The 26,461-nt window shown below is 57.3% G+C and overlaps 2 protein-coding genes across 4 annotated transcripts in view; both read left to right on the top strand.

The window, feature by feature from the left end:
- Positions 1-10,443, top strand: part of LOC140387012 (scavenger receptor class F member 2-like) — a 218,139-nt gene extending 207,696 nt beyond the window's left edge. Inside the window, 1 exon segment of the mRNA XM_072469986.1 lies at positions 6,805-10,443. Coding sequence (XP_072326087.1) covers positions 6,805-7,856 — 1,052 coding nt within the window. The 3' untranslated portion in view covers positions 7,857-10,443.
- A 10,194-nt stretch (positions 10,444-20,637) lies between these two features.
- LOC140387013 (uncharacterized) lies at positions 20,638-25,710 on the top strand. Of its 3 annotated transcripts, none has more exons than XR_011933731.1 (3): positions 20,638-23,180; positions 23,393-24,728; positions 25,049-25,710. XR_011933731.1 is itself a non-coding variant. In XM_072469989.1 (3 exons), the coding sequence occupies exons 1-3, from the start codon at positions 20,953-20,955 to the stop codon at positions 24,642-24,644; spliced, it is 3,306 nt and encodes a 1,101-aa protein (XP_072326090.1). In that variant the 5' UTR covers positions 20,638-20,952; the 3' UTR covers positions 24,645-25,710. The 3 variants fall into 3 exon arrangements, 2 of the variants coding, with proteins under 2 accessions (XP_072326090.1, XP_072326089.1); XM_072469989.1 differs by having other exon boundaries at positions 20,638-21,216; positions 21,391-23,180; positions 23,393-25,710; XM_072469988.1 differs by having other exon boundaries at positions 23,393-25,710.
- Positions 25,711-26,461: the final 751 nt, after the last annotated feature.

Here is a 26,461-nt window from a genome sequence, read left to right on the forward strand (position 1 = left end):
AGCACCTTCAGGAACAGCGTCCCAGTGAGGGTCAGCACCTTCAGGAACTGTGTCCTAGTGAGAGTCAGCACCTTCAGAAACTGTGTCCCAATGAGAGTCGGCACCTTCAGGAACTGTGTCCCAGTGAGAGTCAGCACCTTCAGGAACTGTACACCAGTGAGAGTCAGCACCTTCAGGAACTGTGTCCCAGTGAGAGTCAGCACCTTCAGGAACTGTGTCCCAGTGAGAGTCAGCACCTTCAGGAACTGTGTCCCAGTGAGAGTCAGCACCTTCAGGAACTGTGTCCCAGTGAGAGTCAGCACCTTCAGGAACTCTGTCCCAGTGAGAGTCAGCATCTTCAGGAACTGTCTCCCAGTGAGAGTCAGCACCTTCAGGACCTGTCTACCAGTGAGAGACAGCACCTTCAGGAACTGTCCCCAAGTGAGAGTCAGCACCTTCAGGGACTGTGTCCCAGTGAGAGTCAGCACCTTCAGGGACTGTGTCCCAGTGAGAGTCAGCACCTTCAGGAACTGTGTCCCAGTGAGAGTCAGCACCTTCAGGAACTGTGTCCCAGTGAGAGTCAGCACCTTCAGGAACTGTCCCCCATTGAGAGTCAGCACCTTCAGGAACTGTCTCCCAGTGAGAGTCAGTTTCTTCAGGAACTGTGTCCCAGTGAGAGTCAGCACCTTCAGGAACTGTCCCCCAGTGAGAGTCAGCAACTTCAGGAACTGTCCCCCAGTGAGAGTCATCACCTTCAGGAACTGTCTCCCAGTGAGAGTGAGAACATTCAGGAACTGCGTGCCAGTGAGAGTCAGCACCTTCAGGAACTGTACCCCAGTGAGAGTCAGCACCTTCAGGAACTGTGTCCCAGTGAGAGTTAGCAGCTTCAAGAACTGTCCCCCAGTGAGAGTCAGCACCTTCAGGAACTGTCCCCCAGTGAGAGTCAGCACCTTCAGGAACTGTCCCCCAGTGATAGTCAGCACCTTCAGGAACTGTGTCCCAGTGAGAGTCAGCACCTTCAGGAACTGTGTCCCAGTGAGAGTCAGCACCTTCAGGAACTCTGTCCCAGTGAGAGTCAGCATCTTCAGGAACTGTCTCCAGTGAAAGTGAGCACCTTCAGGAACTGTCCCCAGAGAGAGTCAGCACCTTCAGGATCTGTGTCCCAGTGAGTCAGCAACTTCAGGAACTGTGTCCCATTGAGAGTCAGCACCTTCAGGAACTGTGTCCCAGTGAGAGTCAGCACCTTCAGGAACTGTACCCCAGTGAGAGTCAGCACCTTCAGGAACTGTCCCCTAGTGAGAGTCAGCATCTTCAGGAACTGTGTCCGAGTGAGAGTCAGCACCTTCAGGAACTGTGTCCCAGTGAGAGTCAGCACCTTCAGGAACTGTCCCCCAGTGAGAGTCAGCAACTTCAGGAACTGTCCCCCAGTGAGAGTCATCACCTTCAGGAACTGTCTCCCAGTGAGAGTGAGAACATTCAGGAACTGCGTGCCAGTGAGAGTCAGCACCTTCAGGAACTGTACCCCAGTGAGAGTCAGCACCTTCAGGAACTGTGTCCCAGTGAGAGTCAGCAGCTTCAAGAACTGTCCCCCAGTGAGAGTCAGCACCTTCAGGAACTGTCCCCCAGTGAGAGTCAGCACCTTCAGGAACTGTCCCCCAGTGATAGTCAGCACCTTCAGGAACTGTCCCCCAGTGTCAATCATCACCTTCAGGAACTGTGTCCCAGTGAGAGTCAGCACCTTCAGGAACTGTGTCCCAGTGAGAGTCAGCACCTTCAGGAACTGTACCCAAGTGAGAGTCAGCACCTTCAGGAACTGTGTCCCAGTGAGAGTCAGCACCTGCAGGAACTGTGTCCCAGTGTGAGTCAGCACCTTCAGGAACTGTCCCCCAGTGAGAGGCAGCACCTTCAGGAACTGTGTCCCAGTGAGAGTCAGCACCTTCAGGAACTGTCGCGCAGTGAGAGTCAGCACATTCAGGAACTGTACCCCAGTGAGAGTCAGCACCTTCAGGAACTGTCCCGCAGTGAGAGTCAGCACCTTCAGGAACTGTGTCCCAGTGATAGTCAGCACCGTCAGGAACTGTGTCCCAGTGAGAGTCAGCACCTTCAGGAACTGTCTCCCAGTGAGAGTCAGCACCTTCAGGAACTGTGTCCCAGTGAGTGTCAGTACCTTCAGGAACTGTCCCCTGTGAGAGTCAGCATCTTCAGGAACTGTCCCCCTGTGAGAGTCAGCACCTTCACGATCTTTCCCCGAGTGAGAGTCAGCACCTTCGGGAACTGTGTCCACAGTGAGAGTCAGCACCTTCAGGAACTGTGTCCCAGTGAGAGTCAGCACCTTAAGGAACTGTGTCCCAGTGAGAGTCAGCACCTTCAGGAACTGTACCCCAGTGAAAGTCAGCACCTTCAGGAACTGTACCCCAGTGAGAGTCAGCACCTTCAGGAACTGTCCCGCAGTGAGAGTCAGCGCCTTCAGGAACTGTGTTCAAGTGAGAGTCAGCACCTTCAGGAACCGTGTCCCAGTGAGAGTCAGCACCTTCAGGAACTGTGTCCCAGTGAGTGTCAGTACCTTCAGGAACTGTCCCCTGTGAAAGTCAGCATCTTCAGGAACTGTCCCCCTGTGAGAGTCAGCACCTTCACGATCTTTCCCCGAGTGAGAGTCAGCACCTTCGGGAACTGTGTCCACAGTGAGAGTCAGCACCTTCAGGAACAGCGTCCCAGTGAGGGTCAGCACCTTCAGGAACTGTGTCCTAGTGAGAGTCAGCACCTTCAGAAACTGTGTCCCAATGAGAGTCGGCACCTTCAGGAACTGTGTCCCAGTGAGAGTCAGCACCTTCAGGAACTGTACACCAGTGAGAGTCAGCACCTTCAGGAACTGTGTCCCAGTGAGAGTCAGCACCTTCAGGAACTGTGTCCCAGTGAGAGTCAGCACCTTCAGGAACTGTGTCCCAGTGAGAGTCAGCACCTTCAGGAACTGTGTCCCAGTGAGAGTCAGCACCTTCAGGAACTCTGTCCCAGTGAGAGTCAGCATCTTCAGGAACTGTCCCCTAGTGAGAGTCAGCATCTTCAGGAACTGTGTCCGAGTGAGAGTCAGCACCTTCAGGAACTGTGTCCCAGTGAGAGTCAGCACCTTCAGGAACTGTCCCCCAGTGAGAGTCAGCAACTTCAGGAACTGTCCCCCAGTGAGAGTCATCACCTTCAGGAACTGTCTCCCAGTGAGAGTGAGAACATTCAGGAACTGCGTGCCAGTGAGAGTCAGCACCTTCAGGAACTGTACCCCAGTGAGAGTCAGCACCTTCAGGAACTGTGTCCCAGTGAGAGTCAGCAGCTTCAAGAACTGTCCCCCAGTGAGAGTCAGCACCTTCAGGAACTGTCCCCCAGTGAGAGTCAGCACCTTCAGGAACTGTCCCCCAGTGATAGTCAGCACCTTCAGGAACTGTCCCCCAGTGTCAATCATCACCTTCAGGAACTGTGTCCCAGTGAGAGTCAGCACCTTCAGGAACTGTGTCCCAGTGAGAGTCAGCACCTTCAGGAACTGTACCCAAGTGAGAGTCAGCACCTTCAGGAACTGTGTCCCAGTGAGAGTCAGCACCTGCAGGAACTGTGTCCCAGTGTGAGTCAGCACCTTCAGGAACTGTCCCCCAGTGAGAGGCAGCACCTTCAGGAACTGTGTCCCAGTGAGAGTCAGCACCTTCAGGAACTGTCGCGCAGTGAGAGTCAGCACATTCAGGAACTGTACCCCAGTGAGAGTCAGCACCTTCAGGAACTGTCCCGCAGTGAGAGTCAGCACCTTCAGGAACTGTGTCCCAGTGATAGTCAGCACCGTCAGGAACTGTGTCCCAGTGAGAGTCAGCACCTTCAGGAACTGTCTCCCAGTGAGAGTCAGCACCTTCAGGAACTGTGTCCCAGTGAGTGTCAGTACCTTCAGGAACTGTCCCCTGTGAGAGTCAGCATCTTCAGGAACTGTCCCCCTGTGAGAGTCAGCACCTTCACGATCTTTCCCCGAGTGAGAGTCAGCACCTTCGGGAACTGTGTCCACAGTGAGAGTCAGCACCTTCAGGAACTGTGTCCCAGTGAGAGTCAGCACCTTAAGGAACTGTGTCCCAGTGAGAGTCAGCACCTTCAGGAACTGTACCCCAGTGAAAGTCAGCACCTTCAGGAACTGTACCCCAGTGAGAGTCAGCACCTTCAGGAACTGTCCCGCAGTGAGAGTCAGCGCCTTCAGGAACTGTGTTCAAGTGAGAGTCAGCACCTTCAGGAACCGTGTCCCAGTGAGAGTCAGCACCTTCAGGAACTGTGTCCCAGTGAGTGTCAGTACCTTCAGGAACTGTCCCCTGTGAGAGTCAGCATCTTCAGGAACTGTCCCCCTGTGAGAGTCAGCACCTTCACGATCTTTCCCCGAGTGAGAGTCAGCACCTTCGGGAACTGTGTCCACAGTGAGAGTCAGCACCTTCAGGAACAGCGTCCCAGTGAGGGTCAGCACCTTCAGGAACTGTGTCCTAGTGAGAGTCAGCACCTTCAGAAACTGTGTCCCAATGAGAGTCGGCACCTTCAGGAACTGTGTCCCAGTGAGAGTCAGCACCTTCAGGAACTGTACACCAGTGAGAGTCAGCACCTTCAGGAACTGTGTCCCAGTGAGAGTCAGCACCTTCAGGAACTGTGTCCCAGTGAGAGTCAGCACCTTCAGGAACTGTGTCCCAGTGAGAGTCAGCACCTTCAGGAACTGTGTCCCAGTGAGAGTCAGCACCTTCAGGAACTCTGTCCCAGTGAGAGTCAGCATCTTCAGGAACTGTCTCCCAGTGAGAGTCAGCACCTTCAGGACCTGTCTACCAGTGAGAGACAGCACCTTCAGGAACTGTCCCCAAGTGAGAGTCAGCACCTTCAGGGACTGTGTCCCAGTGAGAGTCAGCACCTTCAGGGACTGTGTCCCAGTGAGAGTCAGCACCTTCAGGAACTGTGTCCCAGTGAGAGTCAGCACCTTCAGGAACTGTGTCCCAGTGAGAGTCAGCACCTTCAGGAACTGTCCCCCATTGAGAGTCAGCACCTTCAGGAACTGTCTCCCAGTGAGAGTCAGTTTCTTCAGGAACTGTGTCCCAGTGAGAGTCAGCACCTTCAGGAACTGTCCCCCAGTGAGAGTCAGCAACTTCAGGAACTGTCCCCCAGTGAGAGTCATCACCTTCAGGAACTGTCTCCCAGTGAGAGTGAGAACATTCAGGAACTGCGTGCCAGTGAGAGTCAGCACCTTCAGGAACTGTACCCCAGTGAGAGTCAGCACCTTCAGGAACTGTGTCCCAGTGAGAGTCAGCAGCTTCAAGAACTGTCCCCCAGTGAGAGTCAGCACCTTCAGGAACTGTCCCCCAGTGAGAGTCAGCACCTTCAGGAACTGTCCCCCAGTGATAGTCAGCACCTTCAGGAACTGTCCCCCAGTGTCAATCATCACCTTCAGGAACTGTGTCCCAGTGAGAGTCAGCACCTTCAGGAACTGTACCCAAGTGAGAGTCAGCACCTTCAGGAACTGTGTCCCAGTGAGAGTCAGCACCTGCAGGAACTGTGTCCCAGTGTGAGTCAGCACCTTCAGGAACTGTCCCGCAGTGAGAGTCAGCACCTTCAGGAACTGTGTCCCAGTGAGAGTCAGCACCTTCAGGAACTGTGTCCCAATTCAGAGTCGGCACCTTCAGGAACTGTGTCCCAGTGAGAGTCAGCACCTTCAGGAACTGTGTCCCAGTGAGAGTCTGCACCTTCAGGAACTGTCCCCCATTGAGAGTCAGCACCTTCAGGAACTCTTTCCCAGTGAGAGTCAGCACCTTCAGGACCTGTCTACCAGTGAGAGACAGCACCTTCAGGAATTGTCCCCAAGTGAGAGTCAGCACCTTCAGGGACTGTGTCCCAGTGAGAGTCAGCACCTTCAGGAACTGTGTCCCAGTGAGAGTCAGCACCTTCAGGAACTGTGTCCCAGTGAGAGTCAGCACCTTCAGGAACTCTGTCCCAGTGAGAGTCAGCATCTTCAGGAACTGTCTCCAGTGACAGTCAGCACCTTCAGGAACTGTCCCCAGAGAGAGTCAGCACCTTCAGGATCTGTGTCCCAGTGAGTCAGCAACTTCAGGAACTGTGTCCCATTGAGAGTCAGCACCTTCAGGAACTGTGTCCCAGTGAGAGTCAGCACCTTCAGGAACTGTACCCCAGTGAGAGTCAGCACCTTCAGGAACTGTCCCCTAGTGAGAGTCAGCATCTTCAGGAACTGTGTCCGAGTGAGAGTCAGCACCTTCAGGAACTGTGTCCCAGTGAGAGTCAGCACCTTCAGGAACTGTCCCCCAGTGAGAGTCAGTACCTTCAGGAACTGTCCCCAGAGAGAGTCAGCACCTTCAGGATCTGTGTCCCAGTGAGAGTCAGCACCTTCAGGAACTGTGTCCCAGTGAGAGTCAGCACCTTCAGGAACTGTGTCCACAGTGAGAGTCAGCACCTTCAGGAACTGTGTCTCAGTGAGAGTCAGCACCTTCAGGAACTGTGTCTCAGTGAGAGTCAGCACCTTCAGGAACTGTGTCCCAGTGAGAGTCAGCACCTTCAGGAACTGTGTCCCAGTGAGAGTCAGCACCTTCAGGAACTGTGTCCCAGTGAGAGTCAGCACCTTCAAGAACTGTGTCCCAGTGAGATTCAGCACCTTCAGGAACTGTGTCCCAGTGAGAGTCAGCACCTTCAGGAACTGTGTCCCAATGAGAGTCAACACCTTCAGGAACTGTGTCCCAGTGAGAGTCAGCACCTTCAGGAATCTGGAAGGGAAGAATAAAGTAGCAACGAATGAGATGTTTATTTGAATGTTTGCCTCTGTTTCAGGAAACCTGCTGCCGCAGCCTGTGGGTGAATTTCAGGAGTTGAGTTCCAGGTGTAACTATTTCCCGGCTGACCAGGCAGAGCTGACCAGTGAGGACGCGCTGCAGCCATTGTCCATTCCCAGAACATCCAGCATTGTGAAGGCTAAGAGACCCTCTGTTTCGTTTGCGGAGGGGACAAAGTTTGGCCCAGAGCTCAGACGAGGGTCGATGCCAGAGTGCAGGAGTGTCCCCACAGCCAACCTGCAGAGGAAGAGGAAACTATCCTGGACTATGTGCAAACTGTCGCCCACCATATCGGAGCCTGCAGCTCCTCCCCACGCCGTCTGCCAGCCCTATGAATGCACCGTCCTCCCCGGTATTGACCCAGAGGGCGAGGGGCCCCATCGGTACAGCAAGCCCTCTGCCAGGGGCAGAGTGGGAGATCGCAGGGGTGCCTCAACCGCAGCTAAGAAGGAGCGGACGTCCGAGGGGAGCAGGAGGTTGATGCCATCTGGTGATCCCAAAGACGCTGCCAGAGATGGGAATGTGGCAGCAGTCTCTGGCAAGGCAGGCGAAACAAAGCGTTCCTCTAAGATTTGGGAGGGTTCAGTGGAAGGAATTGGAGCTGGGACCGTCCAGGCAATGTTGAAAAGATTTGGCAGCTTTCAGAGGCAGTGGTCGAGTCCCAGAGAGGAATTAAGACCCAGAATCCGGGGAGAGAATATCTACAAAATCCATCGGAAACTGGCTGCCCTGGATAAGAACTGCAAACCCCAAGCACCAGACAACATGGCAGCTCCTGCAGAGGAGAAGCCTCTCTCCAGACCCCCCAACACACCGGCTGATGCTACCCACCCACAGGGCCAAGCGGAGGGCAATGCCACCCTGTCCAAGAAACCGCTCATCCCAACCACGCCCGTCCTTCGGAGACTGGTGGCGAACGTGGCAGAGGATGGTGGGCAAGTGGGCAAGGTGCCCTCCCCCAGGCCAGGGCACGACGCCTGTGAGCAGGGCCATGGGAATGATCTCTGCGAAGTCTGCCTCAGCCCAGACCCAAACCCCCAAGTCCAATGAGAAGCTGGTCGAAGCTGTGAAAACCTTGCACTCACTTTGCAGAGTGTGTCCAATATGAGTGTGAGCAGAGTGTGTCCAATATGAGTGTAAGCAGAGTGTGTCCGATATGAGTGTGAGCAGAGTGTGTCCAATATGAGTGTAAGCAGAGTGTGTCCGATATGAGTGTGAGCAGAGTGTGTCCAATATGAGTGTGAGCAGTGTGTGTCCAATATGAGTGTGAGCTGGGTGTGTCCAATAGGAGTGTGAGCAGGGTGTGTCCAATATGAGTGTGAGCAGTGTGTGTCCAATAGGAGTGTAAGCAGAGTGTGTCCAATATGAGTGTGAACAGTGTGTGTCCAATATGAGTGTGAGCAGGGTGTGTCCAATATGAGTGTGAGCTGGGTGTGTCCAATAGGAGTGTGAGCAGTGTGTGTCCAATAGGAGTGTGAGCAGAGTGTGTCCAATATGAGTGTGAGCAGCGTGTGTCCAATATGAATGTGAGCAGGGTGTGACCAGTAGGAATGTGAGCAGTGTGTGTCCAATAGGAGTGTGAGCAGGGTGTATCCAATATGAGTGTGAGCAGTGTGTGCCCAATAGGAGTGTGAGCAGCGTGTGTCCAATATGAGTGTGAGCAGTGTGTGTCCATTGGAGTGTGAGCAGTGTGTGTCCAATAGGAGTGTGAGCAGTGTGTGTCCAATAGGAGTGTGAGCAGTGTGTGTCCATTGGAGTGCGAGCAGTGTGTGTCCAATAGGAGTGTGAGCAGCGTGTGTCCAATATGAGTGTGAGCAGTGTGTGTCCAATAGGAGTGTGAGCAGTGCGTGTCCAATAGGAGTGTGAGCAGCGCGTGTCCAATATGAGTGTGAACAGGGTGTGTCCAATAGGAGTGTGAGCAGTGTGTGTCCAATAGTAGTGTGAGCAGTGTGTGTCCAATAGGAGTGTGAGCAGTGTGTGTCCAATAGGAGTGTGAGTGTCCATTGGAGTGTGAGCAGTGCGTGTCCAATATGAGTGTGAACAGGGTGTGTCCAATAGGAGTGTGAGCAGTGTGTGTCCAATAGGAGTGTGAGCAGTGCGTGTCCAATAGGAGTGTGAGCAGTGTGTGTCCAATAGGAGTGTGAGTGTCCATTGGAGTGTGAGCAGTGCGTGTCCAATATGAGTGTGAGCAGTGTGTGTCCAATAGGAGTGTGAGCAGTGCATGTCCAATGTGAGTGTGAGCAGTGTGTGTCCAATAGGAGTGTGAGCAGTGTGTGTCCAATAGGAGTGTGAGCAGTGTGTGTCCATTGGAGTGTGAGCAGTGTGTGTCCAATAGGAGTGTGAGCAGTGCGTGTCCAATATGAGTGTGAACAGTGTGTGTCCAATATGAGTGTGAGCAGGGTGTGTCCAATGTGAGTGTGAGCAGTGTGTGTCCAATGTGAGTGTGAGCAGTGTGTGTCCAATATGAGTGTGAGCAGGGTGTGTCCAATATGAGTGTGAGCAGTGTGTGTCCAATAGGAGTGTGAGCAGTGTGTGTCCATTGGAGTGTGAGCAGTGTGTGTCCAATAGGAGTGTGAGCAGTGCGTGTCCAATATGAGTGTGAACAGTGTGTGTCCAATAGGAGTGTGAGCAGTGCGTGTCCAATATGAGTGTGAGCAGTGTGTGTCCAATAGGAGTGTGAGCAGTGCGTGTCCAATAGGAGTGTGAGCAGTGTGTGTCCAATAGGAGTGTGAGTGTCCATTGGAGTGTGAGCAGTGCGTGTCCAATATGAGTGTGAGCAGTGTGTGTCCAATAGGAGTGTGAGCAGTGCGTGTCCAATGTGAGTGTGAGCAGTGCGTGTCCAATATGAGTGTGAACAGGGTGTGTCCAATAGGAGTGTGAGCAGTGCGTGTCCAATGTGAGTGTGAGCAGTGTGTGTCCAATATGAGTGTGAGCAGGGTGTGTCCAATATGAGTGTGAGCAATGTGTGTAAGGGTTAGTTAATTCCCCACAGCCACAAACACTCTCTGATCCACCCGGACAGGAGTCAGAGTCGCTCCATGGACACAGATTGACTTTCTGTCTGTAATCCCGGTGGGAGCAGCATTCCTGAGGGAATACCCTGGGTGCAGTGGACACGCCTCAGCGAGGCCCAGTCGTGCTGAGGGAGGAATCTCTGTCCGGGGTCTTCATTCTTTGCTTCAATGTGCATCCCACCTTTTACCCGTTGTTATTTTATGATGGGGGGGTTTGCCCCTCCCTCTGAAGGAAGCAGTGATGTCCGAGTGAGACCTGATGGGCGGAGGTAGTTTCCCGGGACAGGCACACCAGGAGACACTGAATGAGGGGGTCCCGACTCTCTGCCCCCCTCACTGGGCCATTTCTGCAGATGCCCCTCACCTGACGTCATGGCCACCAACCCGCGGGGCCACGCCAACCCTTCTGCCCCCGCACCCCCTCCAACACTTCCAGACAGAATTCTCCCATGGTTGGGATTATCCGGAGTGGGAAGCTGCCAAATGACGAAGGATTGATTCCAACATTATGACATTGTCCTTCCCGTGTGGCCCGTGTCCCGGGATATCACTGGCTATTCCAACAATGTCTGTGTATATTTGAAATGTTGTTTGATTTTTGTAAAATATCAGACTTCACTCTGCACTTTGTTGGGAGTGGTGAATTCCGCCTGGAGTGGATCCGGATAGCAGCTGTTTAAATTGGATTCGTTGGGGAAAAAAACAAACACGTTATTTCCAGCCAGTCGGAATCGTTCTAACGGAAAGTCGCTGAAATGAAACTTTCGGGGCGGGATTCTGCGTGATCAGAGGCTGCGATCGGGAAAGGTGATTGGGCAGAGAATCCGACACCGAAATCGCAATTCTCCATTTCCTCGACAGCGCCGTCGATGCGTTCGCGTGTCATTAACGGACCCAACCCGCTATTCTCCGGGGCATCCGCGGTGCTCTGCCTCCGATGGGCCCCCCTGGCTGGGGGGGCTTCTGCCAGGGTCGGGGGGAGGAGCGGGCGGTGGCCAGGAGGTGGGCCGTGGGGTCGGGGTGGACGGGCACGGAACACCATTGCCGCAGCCGGCAAGGCAGCCATGCAGCTGCGCAGGCCGCTAACTGCCCGCTGGGAACTCAGGGACACGGGGTTGTCTCGGTGTCCACCCCAGAGATAGATAGGTTCTTCATTAATAAGGGGATCAGGGATTATGGGGAAAAGGCAGGAGAATGGGGATGAGAAAATATCAGCCATGAGTGAATGGCGGAGCAGACTCGATGGGCCGAGTGGCCTAATTCTGCTCCTGTGTCTTCTGGTCTTATGAGCGCGCTCCAGCACTACCAGTGGCACCTTGTTGTCTGGGATGAGTGTGTGTGGGGAGTGTTATGTGTGTGTGCGGCTGGGATGAGTGTGTGTGGGGAGTGTAATGTGTGTGTGGGGAGTGTAATGAGTGTGTGTGGGGAGTGTAATGTGTGTGTGCGGCTGGGATGAGTGTGTGTGGGGAGTGTAATGTGTGTGTGCGGCTGGGATGAGTGTGTGTGGGGAGTATAATGTGTGTGTGCGGCTGGGATGAGTGTGTGTGGGGAGTGTAATGTGTGTGTGCGGCTGGGATGAGTGTGTGTGGGGAGTGTAATGTGTGTGTGCGGCTGGGATGAGTGTGCGGGGAGTGTAATGTGTGTGTGCGGCTGGGATGAGCGTGTGTGTGGGGAGTGTAATGAGTGTGTGCGGCTGGGGTGAGTGTGTGTGGGGAGTGTAATGCGTGTGTGCGGCTGGGATGAGTGTGTGTGGGGAGTGTAATGTGTGTGTGCGGCTGGGATGAGTGTGTGTGGGGAGTGTAATGTGTGTGTGCGGCTGGGATGAGTGTGCGGGGAGTGTAATGTGTGTGTGCGGCTGGGATGAGTGTGTGTGGGGAGTGTAATGTGTGTGTGCGGCTGGGATGAGTGTGTGTGGGGAGTGTAATGTGTGTGTGCGGCTGGGATGAGTGTGTGTGGGGAGTGTAATGTGTGTGTGCGGCTGGGATGAGTGTGCGGGGAGTGTAATGTGTGTGTGCGGCTGGGATGAGCGTGTGTGTGGGGAGTGTAATGAGTGTGTGCGGCTGGGATGGTGTGGGTGGGGAGTGTAATGTGTGTGTGTGGCTGGGATGAGTGTGTGTGGGGAGTGTAATGCGTGTGCGGCTGGGATGAGTGTGTGTGGGGAGTGTAATGCGTGTGCGGCTGGGATGAGTGTGTGTGGGGAGTGTAATGTGTGTGTGCGGCTGGGATGAGTGTGTGTGGGGAGTGTAATGTGCGTGTGCGGCTGGGATGAGTGTGTGTGGGGAGTGTAATGTGTGTGTGTGGCTGGGATGAGTGTGTGTGGGGAGTGTAGTGTGTGTGTGGCTGGGATGAGTGTGTGTGGTGCGTGTAATGTGTGTGTGCGGCTGGGATGAGTGTGTGTGGGGAGTGTAGTGTGTGTGTGCGGCTGGGATGAGTGTGTGTGGGGAGTGTAATGTGTGTGTGCAGCTGGGATGAGTGTGTGTGGGGAGTGTAGTGTGTGTGTGGCTGGGATGAGTGTGTGTGGGGAGTGTAATGTGTGTGTGTGGCTGGGATGAGTGTGTGTGGGGAGTGTAGTGTGTGTGTGCGGCTGGGATGAGTGTGTGTGGGGAGTGTAATGTGTGTGTGTGGCTGGGATGAGTGTGTGTGGGGAGTGTAGTGTGTGTGTGCGGCTGGGATGAGTGTGTGTGGGGAGTGTAATGTGTGTGTGTGGCTGGGATGAGTGTGTGTGGGGAGTGTAGTGTGTGTGTGCGGCTGGGATGAGTGTGTGTGGGGAGTGTAATGTGTGTGTGCAGCTGGGATGAGTGTGTGTGGGGAGTGTAGTGTGTGTGTGGCTGGGATGAGTGTGTGTGGGGCGTGTAATGTGTGTGTGTGCGTCTGGGATGAGTGTGTGTGGGGAGTGTAATGTGTGTGTGCGGCTGGGATGAGTGTGTGTGGGGAGTGTAATGTGTGTGTGCGGCTGGGATGAGTGTGTGTGGAGAGTGTAATGTGTGTGTGCGGCTGGGATGCGTGTGTGTGGGGAGTGTAGTGTGTGTGTGCGGCTGGGATGAGTGTGTGTGGGGAGTGTAATGTGTGTGTGCGGCTGGGATGAATGTGTGTGGGGAGTGTAATGTGTGTGTGGGGAGTGTAATGAGTGTGTGTGGGGAGTGTAATGTGTGTGTGTGGGGAGTGTAATGTGTGTGTGTGGGGAGTGTAATGTGTGTGTGTGGGGAGTGTAATGTGTGTGTGCGGCTGGGATGAGTGTGTGTGGGGAGTGTAGTGTGTGTGTGGCTGGGATGAGTGTGTGTGGGGAGTGTAATGTGTGTGTGTGGCTGTGATGAGTGTGTGTGGGGAGTGAAATGTGTGTGTGCGGCTGGGATGAGTGTGTGTGGGGAGTGTAATGTGTGTGTGCGGCTGGGATGAGTGTGTGTGGGGAGTGTAATGTGTGTGTGCGGCTGGGATGAGTGTGGGCGGGGGGTGTAATGAGTGTGTGTGGGGAGTGTAATGTGTGTGTGCGGCTGGGATGAGTGTGTGGGGAGTGTAATGTGTGTGTGCGGCTGGGATGAGTGTGTGCGGGGGGTGTAATGAGTGTGTGTGGGGAGTGTAATGTGTGTGTGTGGGGAGTGTAATGTGTGTGGGGAGTGTAATGAGTGTGTGTGGGGAGTGTAATGTGTGTGTGCGGCTGGGATGAGTGTGTGTGGGGAGTGTAATGTGTGTGTGGGGCGTGTAATGTGTGTGTGGGGAGTGTAATGTGTGTGGGGAGTGTAATGAGTGTGTGTGGGGAGTGTAATGTGTGTGTGCGGCTGGGATGAGTGTGTGTGGGGAGTGTAATGTGTGTGGGGAGTGTAATGTGTGTGTGTGGGGAGTGTAATGTTTGTGTGTGGGGAGTGTAATGTGTGTGGGGAGTGTAATGTGTGTGTGTGGGGAGTGTAATGTGCGGCTGCAGTTTCTCAGCCTCCCGAGTGTCAATCGCGGACCCGGTGAATCCCGCACCGTTTCCCACTGGAATCGATTGTGTTCCACGTGGTGCTGGTGCAGCCCCTCCCCCGGTGCTGCCCCTCCCCCAGTGCGGCCCCTCCCCCGGTGCTGCCCCTCCCCCAGTGCGTCCCCTCCCCCGGTGCGGCCCCTCCCCCGGTGCGGCCCCTCCCCCGGTGCGGCCCCTCCCCCGGTGCTGCCCCTCCCCCAGTGCGTCCCCTCCCCCGGTGCGGCCCCTCCCCCGGTGCTGCCCCTCCCCCGGTGCGTCCCCTCCCCCGGTGCTGCCCCTCCCCCGGTGCTACCCCTCCCCCGGTGCTGCCCCTCCCCCAGTGCTGCCCCTCCCCCAGTGCTGCCCCTCCCCCGGTGCTGCCCCTCCCCGGTGCGGCCCCTCCCCCGGTGCTGCCCCTCCCCCGGTGCTGCCCCTCCCCGGTGCGGCCCCTCCCCCAGTGCGGCCCCTCCCCCGGTGCGGCCCCTCCCCCGGTGCGGCCCCTCCCCCGGTGCTGCCCCTCCCCGGTGCGGCCCCTCCCCAGTGCGGCCCCTCCCCCGGTGCGGCCCCTCCCAGTGCTGCCCCTCCCCCGGTGCGGCCCCTCCCCCGGTGCTGCCCCTCCCCCGGTGCGGCCCCTCCCCCGGTGCTGCCCCTCCCCCGGTGCGGCCCCTCCCCCGGTGCTGCCCCTCCCCTGGTGCTGCCCCTCCCCGGTGCTGCCCCTCCCCCGGTGCGGCCCCTCCCCCGGTGCTGCCCCTCCCCCGGTGCTGCCCCTCCCCCGGTGCGGCCCCTCCCCCGGTGCGGCCCCTCCCCCGGTGCTGCCCCTCCCCTGGTGCTGCCCCTCCCCCGGTGCGGCCCCTCCCCCGGTGCGGCCCCTCCCCCGGGGCAGCTCCTCCCCCGGTGCTGCCCCTCCCCCGGTGCTGCCCCTCCCCTGGTGCTGCCCCTCCCCCGGTGCGGCCCCTCCCCCGGTGCGGCCCCTCCCCCGGGGCAGCCCCTCCCCCGGTGCTGCCCCTCCCCCGGTGCGGCCCCTCCCCCGGTGCTGCCCCTCCCCTGGTGCTGCCCCTCCCCCGGTGCTGCCCCTCCCCCGGTGCGTCCCCTCCCCCGGTGCAGCCCCTCCCCCGGGGCGGCCCCTCCCCCGGTGCTGCCCCTCCCCGGTGCTGCCCCTCCCCCGGTGCTGCCCCTCCCCTGGTGCTGCCCCTCCCCCGGTGCGGCCCCTCCCCCGGTGCTGCCCCTCCCCCGGTGCGGCCCCTCCCCCGGGGCAGCCCCTCCCCCGGTGCTGCCCCTCCCCCGGTGCGGCCCCTCCCCCGGTGCTGCCCCTCCCCTGGTGCTGCCCCTCCCCCGGTGCGGCCCCTCCCCCGGGGCAGCCCCTCCCCCGGTGCTGCCCCTCCCCTGGTGCGGCCCCTCCCCCGGGGCAGCCCCTCCCCCGGGGCAGCCCCTCCCCCGGTGCGGCCCCTCCACAGTCACTGAGTCAGTCCAGGGTTGGCGCCAGTTTTGCCCCACCAATCCTGCACCAGCATCAACACTTAGGGCGTGAATCCCGCCCCCGCCGGCTGCTGAATTCTCCAGCGCTGGGGATTTGGCGGGGGTGGGAATTGTGCCGCGCCGATCGGCCACCACTCGCGGCGGCCCCGCCCGGTGATTCTCCGGCCCGCAGTGGGCCGAGTGGCCGCCCGCTATCGTCCGGTCCCACCGGCGTTAATTAGAGTCGGTACTTACTGGCGGGACTTGGCTGCGTGGGCGGCCTCCGGGGTCCACGGGGGGGGGGGGGGGATCTGGCCCCGGGAGGTGCCCCCACGGTGGCCTGGCCCGCGATCGGGGCCCACCGATCCGCGGGCGGGCCGGTGCCGTGGGAGCTCTCTATTCTTCCGCGTTGGCTGCTGTGGTCCTCCGCGATTGCCGACGCGGAGATGAACCCCCCCCTGCGCACGCGCTGGAGCTCCCGCCCATGTGCCAATTCACACCGGCTGGCGGAGCCCCTTCCCCGCCGGCCAGTGCGCCACAAACCACCCCGGCACTGGCCTGGCACCTGGAGATGCGGAGCATTCCGCACCTTTCGGACGGCCCCACCCGGAGTGGTTCACACCACTCCCCACCGGGACCCCCCCGCCCCGCCGATTCCCGCAGGATCCCCCCTTTAGTCTCAGGAAGGGAGAATCCGGCCGGCGGATTATCGCTCCATACAGGCTGCCTCCGCTGCTGCTGATTTCCAACACGGAGTTCCCGTTTCAGCGTTTACATTCTGCATCAGTGCTCATGATATTGGTGACGAGACTGACCCCCTGACAGTGCGGCACTCCCTCAGTACTGACCCCCTGACAGTGCAGCACTCCCTCAGTACTGACCCCCTGACAGTGCGGCACTCCCTCAGTACTGACCCTCTGACAGTGCAGTGCTCCCTCAGTACTGACCCTCTGACAGTGCGGCACTCCCTCAGTACTGACCCTCTGACAGTGCAGCACTCCCTCAGTACTGACCCCCTGACAGTGCAGCACTCCCTCAGTACTGACCCTCTGACAGTGCGGCACTCCCTCAGTACTGACCCTCTGACAGTGCAGCACTCCCTCAGCACTGACCCTCTGACAGTGCAGCACTCCCTCAGTACTGACCCTCTGACAGAGCAGCACTCCCTCAGTACTGACCCTCTGACAGTGCGCACTCCCTCAGTACTGACCCTCTGACAGTGCGCACTCCCTCAGTACTGACTCTCTGACAGTGCAGCACTCCCTCAGTACTGACCCTCTGACAGTGCAGCACTCCCTCAGTACTGACCCCCTGACAGTGCAGTGCTCCCTCAGTACTGACCCCCTGACAGTGCGGCACTCCCTCAGTACTGACCCCCTGACAGTGCAGTGCTCCCTCAGTACTGACCCTCTGACAGTGCGGCACTCCCTCAGTACTGACCCCCTGACAGTGCGGCACTCCCTCAGTACTGACCCTCTGACAATGCAGCACTCCCTCAGTACTGACCCTCTGACAGTGCAGCACTCCCTCAGTACTGACCCCCTGACAGTGCAGTGCTCCCTCAGTACTGACCCTCTGACAGTGCGGCACTCCCTCAGTACTGACCCTCTGACAGTGCGGCACTCCCTCAGTACTGACCCCCTGACAGTGCAGTGCTCCCTCAGTACTGACCCTCTGACAGTGCGGCACTCCCTCAGTACTGACCCCCTGACAGTGCAGTGCTCCCTCAGTACTGACCCTCTGACAGTGCAGCACTCCCTCAGTACTGACCCTCTGACAGTGCGGCACTCCCTCAGTACTGACCCCCTGACAGTGCAGTGCTCCCTCAGTACTGACCCTCTGACAGTGCGGCACTCCCTCAGTACTGACCCCCTGACAGTGCAGTGCTCCCTCAGTACTGACCCTCTGACAGTGCAGCACTCCCTCAGTACTGACCCTCTGACAGTGCAGCACTCCCTCAGTACTGACCCCCTGACAGTGCAGTGCTCCCTCAGTACTGACCCTCTGACAGTGCAGCGCTCGCTCAGTACTGACCCTCTGACAGTGCGGCACTCCCTCAGTACTGACCCTCTGACAGTGCAGCACTCCCTCAGTACTGACCCTCTGACAGTGCAGCACTCCCTCAGTACTGACCCCCTGACAGTGCAGTGCTCCCTCAGTACTGACCCTCTGACAGTGCAGCGCTCGCTCAGTACTGACCCTCTGACAGTGCGGCACTCCCTCAGTACTGACCCCCTGACAGTGCAGTGCTCCCTCAGTACTGACCCTCTGACAGTGCGGCACTCCCTCAGTACTGACCCCCTGACAGTGCAGTGCTCCCTCAGTACTGACCCTCTGACAGTGCAGCACTCCCTCAGTACTGACCCCCTGACAGTGCAGTGCTCCCTCAGTACTGACCCTCTGACAGTGCAGCACTCCCTCAGTACTGACCCTCTGACAGTGCGGCACTCCCTCAGTACTGACCCTCTGACAGTGCGGCACTCCCTCAGTACTGACCCTCTGACAGTGCGGCACTCCCTGAGTACTGACCCTCTGACAGTGAGGCACTCCCTCAGTACTGACCCTCTGACAGTGCGGCACTCCCTGAGTACTGACTCTCTGACAGTGAGGCACTCCCTCAGTACTGACCCTCTGACAGTGCGGCACTACCTCAGTACTGACCCTCTGACAGTGCAGCACTCCCTCAGTACTGACTCTCTGACAGTGCGGCACTCCCTCAGTACTGACCCTCTGACAGTGCAGCACTCCCTCAGTACTGACCCTCTGACAGTGCGGCACTCCCTCAGTACTGACCCTCTGACAGTGCGGCACGCCCTGAGTACTGACTCTCTGACAGTGAGGCACTCCCTCAGTACTGACCCTCTGACAGTGCGGCACTCCCTCAGTACTGACCCTCTGACAGTGCAGCACTCCCTCAGTACTGACCCTCTGACAGTGAGGCACTCCCTCAGTACTGACCCTCTGACAGTGCAGCACTCCTTGAGTACTGACCGTCTGACAGTGCGGCACTCCCTCAGTACTGACCCTCTGACAGTGCGGCACTCCCTCAGTACTGACCCTCTGACAGTGCAGCACTCCCTCAGTACTGACCCTCTGACAGTGCGGCACTCCCTGAGTACTGACCCTCTGACAGTGCGGCACTCCCTCAGTACTGACCCTCTGACAGTGCAGCACTCCCTGAGTACTGACCCTCTGACAGTGCGGCACTCCCTCAGTACTGACCCTCTGACAGTGCGGCACTCCCTCAGTACTGACCCTCTGACAGTGCGGCACTCCCTCAGTACTGACCCTCTGACAGTGCAGCACTCCCTCAGTACTGACCCTCTGACAGTGCGGCACTCCCTGAGTACTGACCCCCTGACAGTGCAGCACTCCCTCAGTACTGACCCTCTGACAGTGCGGCACTCCCTGAGTACTGATCCTCTGACAGTGCGGCACTCCCTCAGTACTGACCCTCTGACAGTGCGGCACTCCCTGAGTACTGACCCCCTGACAGTGCAGCACTCCCTCAGTACTGACCCTCTGACAGTGCGGCACTCCCTCAGTACTGACCCTCTGACAGTGCAGCACTCCCTGAGTACTGACCCTCTGACAGTGCGGCACTCCCTCAGTACTGACCCTCTGACAGTGCGGCACTCCCTCAGTACTGACCCTCTGACAGTGCAGCACTCCCTCAGTACTGACCCTCTGACAGTGCGGCACTCCCTCAGTACTGACCCTCTGACAGTGCGGCACTCCCTGAGTACTGACCCTCTGACAGTGCGGCACTCCCTGAGTACTGACCCTCTGACAGTGCGGCACTCCCTCAGTACTGACCCTCTGACAGTGCGGCACTCCCTCAGTACTGACCCTCTGACAGTGCAGCACTCCCTCAGTACTGACCCTCTGACAGTGCGGCACTCCCTGAGTACTGACCCTCTGACAGTGCGGCACTCCCTCAGTACTGACCCTCTGACAGTGCAGCACTCCCTGAGTACTGACCCTCTGACAGTGCGGCACTCCCTCAGTACTGACCCTCTGACAGTGCGGCACTCCCTCAGTACTGACCCTCTGACAGTGCAACACTCCCTCAGTACTGACCCTCTGACAGTGCGGCACTCCCTCAGTACTGACCCTCTGACAGTGCGGCACTCCCTCAGTACTGACCCTCTGACAGTGCGGCACTCCCTCAGTACTGACCCTCTGACAGTGCAGCACTCCCTGAGTACTGACCCTCTGACAGTGCGGCACTCCCTCAGTACTGACCCTCTGACAGTGCGGCACTCCCTCAGTACTGACCCTCTGACAGTGCAGCACTCCCTCAGTACTGACCCTCTGACAGTGCAGCACTCCCTCAGTACTGACCCTCTGACAGTGCAGCACTCCCTCAGTACTGACTCTCTGACAGTGCGGCACTCCCTCAGTACTGACCCTCTGACACTGCAGCACTCCCTCAGTACTGACTCTCTGACAGTGCAGCACTCCCTCAGTACTGACCCTCTGACAGTGCAGCACTCCCTCAGTACTGACCCTCTGACAGTGCAGCACTCCCTCAGTACTGACGCTCTGACAGTGCGGCACTCCCTCAGTACTGACTCTCTGACAGTGCAGCACTCCCTCAGTACTGACCCTCTGACAGTGCAGCACTCCCTCAGTACTGACCCTCTGACAGTGCAGCACTCCCTCAGTACTGACCCTCTGACAGTGCAGCACTCCCTCAGTACTGACCCTCTGACAGTGCGGCACTCCCTCAGTACTGACTCTCTGACAGTGCAGCACTCCCTCAGTACTGACCCTCTGACAGTGCAGCACTCCCTCAGTACTGACCCTCTGACAGTGCAGCACTCCCTCAGTACTGACCCTCTGACAGTGCAGCACTCCCTCAGTACTGACCCTCTGACAGTGCAGCACTCCCTCAGTACTGACCCTCTGACAGTGCAGCACTCCCTGAGTACTGACCCTCTGACAGTGCGGCACTCCCTCAGTACTGACCCTCTGACAGTGCGGCACTCCCTCAGTACTGACCCTCTGACAGTGCAGCACTCCCTCAGTACTGACCCTCTGACAGTACAGCACTCCCTCAGTACTGACCTTCTGACAGTGCAGCACTCCCTCAGTACTGACCCTCTGACAGTACAGCACTCCCTCAGTACTGACCTTCTGACAGTGCAGCATTCCCACAGTACTGACCCTCTGACAGTGCAGCACTCCCTCAGTACTGACCCTCTGACAGTGCAGCGCTCCCTCAGTACTGACCCTCTGACAGTGCAGCACTCCCTCAGTACTGACCCTCTGACAGTGCAGCGCTCCCTCAGTACTGACCCTCTGACAGTGCGGCACTCCCTCAGTACTGACCCTCTGACAGTGCAGCTCTCCCTCAGTACTGACCCTCTGACAGTGCAGCACTCCCTCAGTACTGACCCTCTGACAGTACAGCACTGCCCAATTCTTTTTTCAAGTCTAGGAGAGTGTCTGGGATCCAGAGGTTTGTGTCTGATAGGCAAGAGCGAGACAGACGGGCACAGAGAGACAGAGACAGACAGACAGGTGGAGAGGGACAGAGAGACAGAGACAGACAGACAGGTGGAGAGGGACAGAGAGACAGAGACAGACAGACAGGTGGAGAGGGACAGAGAGACAGAGACAGACAGACAGGTGGAGACGGACAGAGAAACAGAGACAGGTGGACAGGGAGAGAGAGACAGAGACAGACAGACAGGTTGAGAGGGACAGAGAGACAGAGACAGATAGACAGGTGGAGATGGACAGGGAGACAGAGACAGACAGGTGGAGAGGGACAGAGAGACAGAGACAGCCAGGTGGAGAGGGACAGAGAGACAGAGACAGACAGGTGGAGAGGGACAAGGAGACAGAGACAGACAGACAGGTGGAGAGGGACAGAGAGACAGAGACAGACAGACAGGTGGAGAGGGACAGAGAGACAGAGACAGACAGGTGGAGAGGGAGAGAGACAGAGGCAGACAGACAGGTGGAGAGGGACAGAGAGACAGAGACAGACAGACAGGTGGAGAGGGACAGAGAGACAGAGACAGATAGACAGGTGGAGAGGGACAGAGAGACAGAGACAGACAGACAGGTGGAGAGGGAGAGAGAGACAGAGGCAGACAGACAGGTGGAGAGGGAGAGAGAGACAGAGACAGATAGACAGGTGGAGAGGGACACAGAGACAGACAGACAGGTGGAGAGGGACAGAGAGACAGAGACAGACAGACAGGTGGAGAGGGACACAGAGACAGACAGACAGACAGGTGGAGAGGGACAGAGAGACAGAGACAGACAGACTGGTGGAGAGGGACACAGAGACAGACAGACAGACAGGTGGAGAGGGACAGAGAGACAGAGACAGACAGGTGGAGAGGGACAGAGAGACAGAGACAGACAGACAGGTGGAGAGGGACAGAGAGACAGACAGACAGGTGGAGAGGGAGACAGAGACAGACAGACAGGTGGAGAGGGACAGAGAGACAGAGACAGACAGACAGGTGGAGAGGGACAGAGAGACAGAGACAGACAGACTGGTGGAGAGGGACAGAGAGACAGAGACAGACAGACAGGTGGAGAGGGACAGAGAGACAGAGACAGAAAGACAGGTGGAGAGGGACAGAGAGACAGAGACAGACAGGTGGAGAGGGACAGAGAGACAGAGACAGACAGACAGGTGGAGAGGGACAGGGAGACAGAGACAGACAGACAGGTGGAGAGGGACAGAGAGACAGAGACAGACAGGCAGGTGGAGAGGGACAGAGAGACAGAGACAGACAGACAGGTGGAGAGGGACAGAGAGACAGAGACAGACAGACAGGTGGAGAGGGACAGAGAGACAGAGACAGACAGGCAGGTGGAGAGGGACAGAGAGACAGAGACAGACAGACAGGTGGAGAGGGACAGAGAGACAGAGACAGATAGACAGGTGGAGAGGGACAGAGAGACAGACAGACAGGTGGAGAGGGACAGAGAGACAGAGACAGACAGGTGGAGAGGGACAGAGAGACAGAGACAGATAGACAGGTGGAGAGGGACAGAGAGACAGAGACAGACAGACAGGTGGAGAGGGACAGAGAGACAGAGACAGATAGACAGGTGGAGAGGGACAGAGAGACAGAGACAGACAGACAGGTGGAGAGGGACAGAGAGACAGACAGACAGGTGGAGAGGGGGAGAGAGACAGAGACAGACAGACAGGTGGAGAGGGACAGAGAGACAGAGACAGATAGACAGGTGGAGAGGGACAGAGAGACAGAGACAGACAGACAGGTGGAGACGGACAGAGAGACAGAGACAGATAGACAGGTGGAGAGGGACAGAGAGACAGAGACAGACAGACAGGTGGAGAGGGACAGAGAGACAGAGACAGAAAGACAGGTGGAGAGGGACAGAGAGACAGAGACCGACAGACAGGTGGAGAGGGACAGGGAGACAGAGACAGACAGACAGGTGGAGAGGGACAGAGAGACAGAGACAGACAGACAGGTGGAGAGGGACAGAGAGACAGAGACAGACAGACAGGTGGAGAGGGACAGAGAGACAGAGACAGACAGACAGGTGGAGAGGGACAGAGAGACAGAGACAGACAGGCAGGTGGAGAGGGACAGAGAGACAGAGACAGACAGACAGGTGGAGAGGGACAGAGAGACAGAGACAGATAGACAGGTGGAGAGGGACAGAGAGACAGAGACAGACAGACAGGTGGAGAGGGACAGAGAGACAGACAGACAGGTGGAGAGGGACAGAGAGAAATAGACAGACAGACAGGTGGAGAGGGACAGAGAGACAGAGACAGATAGACAGGTGGAGAGGGACAGAGAGACAGAGACAGACAGACAGGTGGAGAGGGACAGAGAGACAGAGACAGATAGACAGGTGGAGAGGGACAGAGAGACAGAGAAAGACAGACAGGTGGAGACGGACAGAGAGACAGAGACAGATAGACAGGTGGAGAGGGACAGAGAGACAGAGACAGACAGACAGGTGGAGAGGGACAGAGAGACAGAGACAGAAAGACAGGTGGAGAGGGACAGAGAGACAGAGACCGACAGACAGGTGGAGAGGGAGAGAGAGACAGAGACAGACAGGTGGAGAGGGACAGAGAGACAGAGACAGACAGACAGGTGGAGAGGGACAGGGAGACAGAGACAGACAGACAGGTGGAGAGGAACAGGGAGACAGAGACAGACAGACAGGTGGAGAGGGACAGAGAGACAGAGACAGACAGACAGGTGGAGAGGGGGAGAGAGACAGAGACAGACAGACAGGTGGAGAGGGACAGAGAGACAGAGACAGATAGACAGGTGGAGAGGGACAGAGAGACAGAGACAGACAGACAGGTGGAGAGGGACAGAGAGACAGACAGACAGACAGGTGGAGAGGGACAGAGAGACAGAGACAGACAGACAGGTGGAGAGGGACAGAGAGACAGAGACAGACAGACAGGTGGAGAGGGAGAGAGAGACAGAGACAGACAGGTGGAGAGGGACAGAGAGACAGAGACAGACAGACAGGTGGAGAGGGACAGAGAGACAGAGACAGACAGACAGGTGGAGAGGGACAGAGAGACAGAGACAGACAGGTGGAGAGGGACAGAGAGACAGAGACAGACAGACTGGTGGAGAGGGACAGAGAGACAGAGACAGACAGACAGGTGGAGAGGGACAGAGAGACAGACAGACAGGTGGAGAGGGACAGAGAGACAGAGACAGACAGGTGGAGAGGGACAGAGAGACAGAGACAGACAGACTGGTGGAGAGGGACAGAGAGACAGAGACAGACAGACAGGTGGAGAGGGACAGAGAGACAGACAGACAGGTGGAGAGGGACAGAGAGACAGAGACAGACAGACAGGTGGAGAGGGGGAGAGAGACAGAGACAGACAGACAGGTGGAGAGGGACAGAGAGACAGAGACAGATAGACAGGTGGAGAGGGACAGAGAGACAGAGACAGACAGACAGGTGGAGACGGACAGAGAGACAGAGACAGATAGACAGGTGGAGAGGGACAGAGAGACAGAGACAGACAGACAGGTGGAGAGGGACAGAGAGACAGAGACAGAAAGACAGGTGGAGAGGGACAGAGAGACAGAGACCGACAGACAGGTGGAGAGGGACAGGGAGACAGAGGCAGACAGACAGGTGGAGAGGGACAGAGAGACAGAGGCAGACAGACAGGTGGAGAGGGACAGAGAGACAGAGACAGACAGACAGGTGGAGAGGGACAGAGAGACAGAGACAGACAGACAGGTGGAGAGGGACAGAGAGACAGAGACAGACAGGCAGGTGGAGAGGGACAGAGAGACAGAGACAGACAGACAGGTGGAGAGGGACAGAGAGACAGAGACAGATAGACAGGTGGAGAGGGACAGAGAGACAGAGACAGACAGACAGGTGGAGAGGGACAGAGAGACAGACAGACAGGTGGAGAGGGACAGAGAGAAATAGACAGACAGACAGGTGGAGAGGGACAGAGAGACAGAGACAGATAGACAGGTGGAGAGGGACAGAGAGACAGAGACAGACAGACAGGTGGAGAGGGACAGAGAGACAGAGACAGATAGACAGGTGGAGAGGGACAGAGAGACAGAGAAAGACAGACAGGTGGAGACGGACAGAGAGACAGAGACAGATAGACAGGTGGAGAGGGACAGAGAGACAGAGACAGAAAGACAGGTGGAGAGGGACAGAGAGACAGAGACCGACAGACAGGTGGAAAGGGAGAGAGAGACAGAGACAGACAGGTGGAGAGGGACAGAGAGACAGAGACAGACAGACAGGTGGAGAGGGACAGGGAGACAGAGACAGACAGACAGGTGGAGAGGAACAGGGAGACAGAGACAGACAGACAGGTGGAGAGGGACAGAGAGACAGAGACAGACAGACAGGTGGAGAGGGGGAGAGAGACAGAGACAGACAGACAGGTGGAGAGGGACATAGAGACAGAGACAGATAGACAGGTGGAGAGGGACAGAGAGACAGAGACAGACAGACAGGTGGAGAGGGACAGAGAGACAGACAGACAGACAGGTGGAGAGGGACAGAGAGACAGAGACAGACAGACAGGTGGAGAGGGACAGAGAGACAGAGACAGACAGACAGGTGGAGAGGGAGAGAGAGACAGAGACAGACAGGTGGAGAGGGACAGAGAGACAGAGACAGACAGACAGGTGGAGAGGGACAGAGAGACAGAGACAGACAGACAGGTGGAGAGGGACAGAGAGACAGAGACAGACAGGTGGAGAGGGACAGAGAGACAGAGACAGACAGACTGGTGGAGAGGGACAGAGAGACAGAGACAGACAGACAGGTGGAGAGGGACAGAGAGACAGACAGACAGGTGGAGAGGGACAGAGAGACAGAGACAGACAGGTGGAGAGGGACAGAGAGACAGAGACAGACAGACTGGTGGAGAGGGACAGAGAGACAGAGACAGACAGACAGGTGGAGAGGGACAGAGAGACAGACAGACAGGTGGAGAGGGACAGAGAGACAGAGACAGATAGACAGGTGGAGAGGGAGAGAGAGACAGAGACAGACAGGTGGAGAGGGACAGAGAGACAGAGACAGACAGACAGGTGGAGAGGGAGAGAGAGACAGAGACAGACAGACAGGTGGAGAGGGACAGAGAGACAGAGACAGACAGACTGGTGGAGAGGGAGAGAGAGACAGAGACAGACAGACAGGTGGAGAGGGAGAGAGAGACAGAGACAGACAGACAAGTGGAGAGGGACAGAGAGACAGAGACAGACAGACACGTGGAGAGGGACAGAGAGACAGAGACAGACAGACAGGTGGAGAGGGACAGAGAGACAGAGACAGACAGACAGGTGGAGAGGGACAGAGAGACAGAGACAGACAGGTGGAGAGGGACAGAGAGACAGAGACAGACAGACAGGTGGAGAGGGACAGGGAGACAGAGACAGACAGACAGGTGGAGAGGAACAGGGAGACAGAGACAGACAGACAGGTGGAGAGGGACAGACAGACAGAGACAGACAGACAGGTGGAGAGGGACAGAGAGACAGAGACAGACAGACAGGTGGAGAGGGACAGAGAGACAGAGACAGACAGACAGGTGGAGAGGGACAGACAGACAGAGACAGACAGACAGGTGGAGAGGGAGAGAGACAGAGACAGACAGACAGGTGGAGAGGGACAGAGAGACAGAGACAGACAGACAGGTGGAGAGGGACAGGGAGACAGAGACAGACAGACAGGTGGAGAGGGACAGAGAGACAGAGACAGACAGACAGGTGGAGAGG

The sequence above is a fragment of the Scyliorhinus torazame genome, chromosome 12 (assembly GCF_047496885.1).
Source record: "Scyliorhinus torazame isolate Kashiwa2021f chromosome 12, sScyTor2.1, whole genome shotgun sequence".
NCBI lineage: Eukaryota > Metazoa > Chordata > Chondrichthyes > Carcharhiniformes > Scyliorhinidae > Scyliorhinus > Scyliorhinus torazame.